The 8,057-nt window shown below is 40.3% G+C and overlaps 1 protein-coding gene across 1 annotated transcript in view; it reads left to right on the top strand.

The window, feature by feature from the left end:
• Positions 1-326: 326 nt before the first annotated feature.
• The window catches only part of ATG10 (autophagy related 10), a gene marked incomplete at both ends in the record, with an annotated part of 37,242 nt that continues 29,511 nt past the window's right edge, over positions 327-8,057 (top strand). Inside the window, 2 exons of the mRNA XM_084277930.1 lie at positions 327-437; positions 6,451-6,577. Of these exons, the coding sequence (XP_084134056.1) occupies positions 327-437; positions 6,451-6,577 (238 nt within the window). The remainder of the gene's footprint in view (positions 438-6,450; positions 6,578-8,057) is intronic.

Here is an 8,057-nt window from a genome sequence, read left to right as displayed (position 1 = left end):
TTTCCTTTGGGAAATTAAGGATTTCAGGGACCTGTGCGTCCGTAGGAATCCCCTGCCTGTTTGCACACACCAGAGTTTAGGTGGTGGTGTAGCTGCCCTTCCAGGTAGCTGTGTCTTCCAAAAGAAAGCTCTTGGAATCATAGAATGGTCTGGGTTGGAAGGGACCCCAAGGATCATAGAGCTCCAACCCCCCTGCCACAGGCAGGGACACCAACCTCCAGGCCTGGAGCTACACAAGGTTGCCCAGGGGCTACACAAGGCTGTCCCGTGCCTTTGGGCACGGCATTTAGTAACCTCACCGACTAATTTAAGGGCCGCTTTCTGTTATGGGGGGGGCCCAGTATTTAATCAGGTTCTTCACTTGGCTAGCAGAGGATGAAGAAATCCAGGATAACGGGGACGATCTTGTAGCTGCATACAGAAAAGAAATCTGTGAGGTATCTTTGTTATTTTTCAGAGCTCTTTCGTTATCCTCATATTGCCTCATCTGTCACTAGTGATGGCGGCACCGGAAGACACATGGAGATTGTTGGTTTCCCTGTATATACTTCACATAAAAGAGCAATTTATTAATGTATATAAAAATGCTGCAACTGGTGGCAAAGACTGTTCATCTTACACTTAAATTATTCAGGAAGATGTCCAAATTTTTATGCATTTTTACAGGCCATGATACAGTGAGGTAAGTTTGATTACAGCCTGTAAATAAATGAATATATAGTATAGTATGAGTTTAACAGTGAGCAGAAGATACTGACAATCACTTAATGCAAACTGAAATTCCCTGCCTAAATTAAAGTGAATTCTTAAAAAGTGCTAGGATGATTTTGAGGTTCTTGCAACCCTTGTTTTTTGTTTGGTTTGGGGTTTGTTTTTTTTTTTTTTTCACCTCAGAATATTTGCTTTTGCAAGGAGACTTTTTTTTTATATATATATTTTTTCTAGGACTCCTTGCAATTTCCAAGCACTACTTCATTTTGAGACTTGAATCCAGGCACTGGGCATACTGACAGTTCAGCCTTCGCTCAGTCAGCCAAGCTCCCGTCTCCTGTCACCTTCCAGCTTGTGGGGATGATCTGAGCTGGTCGTGGGTGTGTGAGGTGGGGTGGGTTTGCTGCCTGGAGCTCCGAAGCTTCTCCGCTCCCACCACGGTTCCCTCACTGACCACCGGGACCCCACGCTGCGTTTTCAGCGTGGGAGGGAAAGGGAGGACGGGATCTGCAGACTCGAGGAGTGTGTAAGGGTGGGGGATGACTTCAGGCTGCGCAGGAGGGACAAAACCAGCAGCAAAATGACCTGCAGAGACTAGACCCGTGGGGGCTCCAGGCAAGAAAGCGAGACGAGGTCCAAATAAATGTGGAGAACACCCAGGAGGAAGAATAAAGAGCGTAGATACCATCTCCCCACGCTGCCGCACCCTCCACATTAAGCTCTGTTTTAATTCTATCTGATGAACGCTGTCCTACCATTCAGTTTTCCTGTTCAGATCTCCCTGTTTGCCAAAGGGAAAGTGCTGCATGGGGAGGGGAGCAGCTCCCTGAAAGCTCTTGTGTTTCACACAGTAGCTCGCAGTCGTCTCTGAAGAAAGAGAAACGCCGCGCTAGAGAAGCAGCGATGCATTTGTTTTCAACTTTAGAGGCTGAAATGAAATTAAGTGTAAATGTATTCCAAGCAATGAAATCAGATTTGCTTACTAATCTGGATTGCATCTCCTTTTCCTCCCACCCCCCCTCATCCCCACCCCCCCCACATCGAAACTAGCAGTACCAGTAACTGTGCCTGCGTCACCTCTTCCTCCCCTTCCTGCTCGCAGCCCAATCCTGCCCTGTGCCTGCAGGAGAATTTCCCAGGAGGCTGGCCTGCAGCAGGAGGAAATAGAGGTCAGGACAGCAAGAGAAGAGATGAGGAACATGGGAATTGGGAGAAAGGCAACAGTGACTTGAGACCCAGGAGAAATGTGCCTGCTGTTCTTTAAACCACTTCCCTTAGCTTTTCCCCAAAAATGGGCATGAGGGACATCCTGCATTTCAGAGGGACTTGGAGCTGAGCAAGAGAGGCAGGCTCTGCCGGCCTCTGCGGGTGAGGTGGAGAGAGGGAAATGTGTGGTGTCATCAGAGAAAAATCCCCCTTTTATCAGGTAACTCTGTCGCCTTCCCATTTTACCCTGGCTGTCACTTCCCTGGCCCTTCCCTTCCCCTTGGAGCCCTCTCTCCAAAGGTGACCCACCTTAACCTATACCTTCCTGCTGCACTTTGGGGAGCACAGTCATGACTAAAGAGTATCAAAACACACTATTAACTCTCTTTTGCTTTCAAATTAGCTTGTTACCAGGGCTTTTTAACTTGCCCCCTTTGTCAGGAGGAATAAAAATAGTATAGATGCATAGTTTTTCTTCAGAATGACATTTCCTATCTATTGATTTTAAATATTTGGCATTTTAAAAATGATAAAAAAATAAACTTTCTTTGTTTAGGGGATACTTAAAAGTTGAGAACACTTTTATATCAGTTAATTTTAGTGATAATTCATTTATGATGGAACTAATATGATTCATTAAGCTGCTTACCTTTTTTTCTGGTACATTCATTGCTTTTAAATATCTGCTCAATAGTCCATTATTACAGACGAGAATGGGTTTACATGAGAGCAATAGAGAGGCAGATGCTTCCTGATGACAACTTCCCAATTTGTTTAGGAAACACTGAGTGAGTTCTGGATTCACAGTTTTAACTTGAAGCATGGCAAGCATGAAAGCAAATTTGCAAAGCAGAAACAAAAAATTGAGAAATCAAATTACTGCATAGCAGTTTTAATGATTTCAGTTTGCTCAGACTCCCTTTTTGTTACATTTTACTTTTTTAAATGCAGGTATGTTCTTCTTTTGCCTTTACAAGATCTAAGCAAAATTACAAATTTGTTTTGTGATGTGTACATGTGTGTACAGTTTGCAGCAGTTAACAAAATCTTCTGAAGTTAGAATTGATCACAGTGTTGTCTGTTACAGTAACTGAAATTCAACAGTAGCTCAAAAAGAGACAGAACAACAGTATATACTAAAAAGGAAAGTAGAACAATTGAAGAAAAAAATAAAGTAGGCTATCATATGACATAGATAAAAATAAAATTCCGTATTTTTTTAATAAGTTACACCTGCATTTGTATTTATGGTTTTATCAGTAGTTAGTTAAAGGATAAAAACAAATCTCTTTTTGGGGGGGCTAATATAAAACTCTCTGAGGCTCCATGGCTTTGTTCAGCCATGTGCAGATTTTTAGATGTTCCAAAGATCACCTAAAATGACTGTACTCATTTTATTCATCTCATCAGCAAAGTTCATCTCATCAGCCAGAGAGATACCATCAAAACTTTTAGGCTCTAAAATGTATTTTCACTGCATAAATACTGTGTGTGTTGTACTTCCAGAGACTGTAAAGTGCAGGATTACACATCAGTGCTGTATATTTTTATGTAAGAAGTCTTGAAACTGCTGTTTACCCAAAGTAAAGGAGATTATAGGTAGCTGTAAGAAGGATCCGGCTTTCTGCCTTTGTACGCCGATCACAAACACAGTGCGCTCACTTGTCACTGGGAACAGCAGAGAAAGAGGTGTGAGTATCAGGAATTTACTTTGAATAGCTGGAAACTTTGTAGGAGACCCAAGTCCATCTTGTTACAGAGCAGAAGAATGTCAGTTTCCAAGCTTTGCATGGAACTGAACACTTGATTTCAGAAGCTGCCTAAACTATGGGTAAAAAAAAAAATAAAGATCTAGAATAATGCAAAATAAATGTGTCCAAAAATATTCTGCGCTCCAAAAGATTAAATCATTAAAGCTGCCTTCTTCCTTTCTCTGCTGCCTCTCCTGCCATCAGTCTATCTACATCTGGGAAGGCCATTTCTGGATAAAATCACCTTTTTCTGGAATTAATAGCGTGCTTTGGGAAGTACCTCACCATCTAGTATCTCTCTGGTAATGGCAGAAATTCTTAAGATTTCTCAGTGGCCATCTCAGGGAGCACAGAAATTAGAAAGTCTCATCTCTGCTTTCCTTTTCTAATCCAGAAGATTAAGATAGAAATGGTTTACCAGCTGAAATCTGTGCTAACCCTGTAAGCTGAATTTGTAATGATCCAGTTCTTCCTAACTTAATTTATGGCTTTCTGAGATAGTAAGTAGGGTTTTTACAAAGCATGTTTTCCCTAAGGGTATACAGGTTTGAGCATTTCATTTTTTCAAATGACTATTAACTTCTTTTCCTAAATATTTAGAGGTAATAAAGAGTATGGCTTCTTTATCACTCAGTCTAAAATTGTCACACATCACATACCAGTATTTATGTGGGGGTATATGGTATATGGTTTTACCTTTACATCCAGAAAGCAGGAGAGAGACAAGTATGTGTATACATGCAGCTTTTTTCTTTTTTTTTAATAGGTGAACAGGGAGTTTTGTCATTTCCAGGATAAATAGTATTTTTAGGGCAAGGTAAGCTAGTGACTAAGCAATAGGCAAGGCCACAGTATCTGATGACACGTTAATGTCTTAAAGGAGTAAGATTTTGATGCCAGGACATTGATCTCAATGGCTTTTGTAAATTTTAATCTAGGTTCAGTTCTGCATATGGAGTCTTTCCCACCCCAGGAAACCTGAAAGCCAGTCTGTAGTTGGTTTTGTTTTCTTCTACCACATCCAGCTGCTGTTCTGTCTTGTACTGTTCTCACCAAAGTGTTCAAAATGGATCACTGAAAATTGACTAAAGAAAGCTCAGTTTATTACAGAGAAAAAAAAATCTGTTTTCCTTGAGATTTTTTTTTTTTAAATCTGTATTTCACATCTGATCAGTGGATCTGATGTGTGAGGAGGAGAAGAACTTGCCTTCTCAGTCTGTTACACGTTGACACAGGACCTGGGCATAGCATACCTAACTTACCTGGCTCATGAAGTCAGATAAAGTAATTATCATTGTCCCTTCTGTTGTGCTGTCTTTAGTACCCCTTCATATACAGTTTTTAAAACTAGGTTTACACAGAGAGAACTTTCTCCAACATTCTCTTTCAGTGCTTTAGCTACCTGTTTCCTGATAAGCTGTTTCTGTAGCTGTCCAGAATTTCTTAGAACCCTTTCTGCTCTGGGAGCATCAGTGATTTTCTGATTTAATGTCCAAAAATGTATTTACAGTACCTTGTAGTGTAGCTCTGCATTTGTGGAGCTCCATTTGTGATCTTCTATCCATGTGCCTCAGCAGTACCTGGTTGTCTAATACACAAAATTTGTGGGAAATCACTTTTATGTGAGCTGTCAAAAAAAAAAAAATTCAAAGTATTTTCTGTGCCATTACTGTTACAGTTTATCAGTTCTTCTATCTCTTCACAGATTGATTCACAGCTGAGTTGAGTTAAGGATATAAGATAAAAATGCAAAATAGCTTTAAATTTCTTGTGTGTTAAACCAGCATGATGTTCAAAGGATGCTGGTTCTTCTTTTTGGTTAAACCTTTTTTTTTTTTTTTAATTTTATTTTGCTTGGACAGAGACAGCAAGCCAATCTTCTCAGATGCTTGGCAGGACTCAAGTTGTGAAACGCACACCCACCCTGTGGGGCACTGTGGTTGCTTAGTTCATGCATGTAAATCTGGGGGTTTGAAAACCGAACAAGTCCACACCCATAGTGTCTTCTTGGAAAGTCTGTTCTGACAATTAATGGCGTTATTAATTTAATGGTTCCATTTTCAGAGACGTTGGGTATCAACGGTTTTTGGAAGAGGCTGAAAAACGGGGTGCTCAAGTGCTGCTTCAATATTCACTTGAAATGCTAGGAATTTTTATGCTGCAACTGGGGTATCTCTCAATGCAGTGCATTCCATCCCTTATTAATTTCAAATCTACACCACACTTGGTTTACAACTGAAATGCACATTAGCAGGAAAAAAATTGTCTCAGTTTTAGAAGTATTATTAGCAAAAACAACCTCTGGCAAAACGCCTTAAAAGAAAGTAGAACAGAGAATTTTTGATGGATATATTTGATTTGCCTTTTGGCAAGCGAAACCGGATTATTTAAGGATACACTTTTAAAGTGGTCTGTACTGAAGGTAGTGAGGAGATACGCAGCTGTTGTCCCCTTATTGTACCTGTAAAGATTTTAGAGAGCTTTTGTCTTTCGCTTGCAACAGCAGCCGACGCTTAGAAAAGACCTCGATTCCACAAATGGCTTTCACATAGTTGTGGAAATAAGCCTGTAAGAGGTCTTTGTAGGTTTTGGGCTTCTCTGATTTTCTTGCTAGTGTTGAAAAACTCCTTCAGGAATGCAAACGAGTAGTGCTGTGAAAGGGGTGATTGCCATTATTTCAGTTCTGTGTATTTATTGAATTTAATACAATACTGGTAAATTACTTTTCCCTTGATACAAAATACAAAAGTTGATGTATTGCTGTGTTTGTTTGTTGTTTTAGGAGTCGTTGGATGATTCTCAAGTAGCTGGAGTTTGTGCAACAGAAGAAGTGATTCGCTTTGAGTATCATGTGTTGTACTCCAGCAGCTATCAAGTACCTGTGCTTTATTTCAGGGCATGCTTTTTAGGTAAGACCAATCTTCTGTTAGACAAAGGGAAGGATAAAAATGCATTGGATGTGATGGCTGTTAAAAACAGAGATTTTGTATTACATTGAGGAGCAGGTTCATGATCACATGTAATAAGAAAGCAAGAGATGAGGCTGCTCACCAGTAAATTTTGTAATACTTCCAATACGGAGCTTCAGGACCTTGGAGTAGATGATATCATCTCAGCCTGAAGGAGGCTGATCTTTGGCTCCTGGCATCTTGCCTGCGGTTGACTAAAGCTGCTGGTCATTTTTCTTGTTCTTTTCGTTAAATGAATACAAAAACTTAAAGCTGCAGGTTTGAATTTGGCTACAAAACAAGCAGACATAATTGCAGTGCTTCAGCAGAACTGTGTCTGTTTCTTTGGGGCCTGAATTTGAGCTGCAAGGCTGGGGTCTAAGTGTGCCTTTAGAAGTATATGGTGTTTTCGATTTAAATTTGCTGCTTTAAAAAAAAAACCCAAACTGATAAGGTATTGTCTTTTTCTGTCTATTAAAACTGGCTCTTGAAACACTAACTGATCTTCTTTCCACCCTGATATGTATATCTTGTTACTCAGGTGCTGTAGCCAGTGTGATTTCACTCACCATCCTGTCAGGAAGGAAGGAGGAACACACAGCTTCCCTCCAAGGCCGCTGTTAGTGTCACTTATTTAATCAGCAAACATAGAGTGATCACACTGCAGCACTGGCTGTGCTCTGTTCCTTTCTGCCCAAAGACTCTGTACCTAGGACAGAGGGATTGAAATCTTCAAGATATTTTGGTCTCCTGCATGGTAGCATCAGCATCTTTTGTGTTTTGAATAATCTCCTAACTTTATCTAGATAAAGATGTCTGAATGTTGCCAGTGATATCTTTTCCTTTTTAATTAAAAAGTAGCTTAAGCTGCTTTGAATGTGTTTGGTAGATTTAATCACTCTCTGCCTTATATTGTTTAATGGTTTCTAATTTTGCAGTGTTAGCGTTTTAAAAGGCACTTTGGATTTAAAATTGAAGAACAAATTCTCATAGACTCCCTGGTGGAAAGATCTTAGTCTGAGGTGCAGTTTCAGGAATGGATAATTCGGGGTAAATTTTCAAACTGGGACGTGGGGAATTGGGGACATTGCTCTGCCTTTACCACCAGCAGAACTCATTTGCACACATCCTGCCGCAAATTTATTTGCAGAATTATTACAGGCGTTTCCAAATGTGCAGTGTTTTGCCTTTAAACTTACCCTGCCGACAGGAAGATAAAGTTTTGCTGCAAGAGACAGATTAACCTATTTGTGGTCCTGAAAAATGTCATCTTCTTGGTTTTAGCTGAATTAATAGTGCGCTGTCTCCTCAGAAGAGGATGGAGACGCTGCAGGTAGAGGAAATAGGACGCTATTTCTCCTGTACTGTACTTTCATATAATTAGTATTCACCATAAGCAGTTAATCACCAGAGAAGAGCTCCCAGAGACAAAACAAGTTGT

This window comes from Gallinula chloropus, assembly GCF_964237585.1.
Source record: "Gallinula chloropus genome assembly, chromosome: Z".
Taxonomy (NCBI): domain Eukaryota; kingdom Metazoa; phylum Chordata; class Aves; order Gruiformes; family Rallidae; genus Gallinula; species Gallinula chloropus.
The sequence above is the reverse complement of the archived record's forward strand: the minus strand, read 5'-3'. Positions and strand labels throughout refer to the sequence as shown.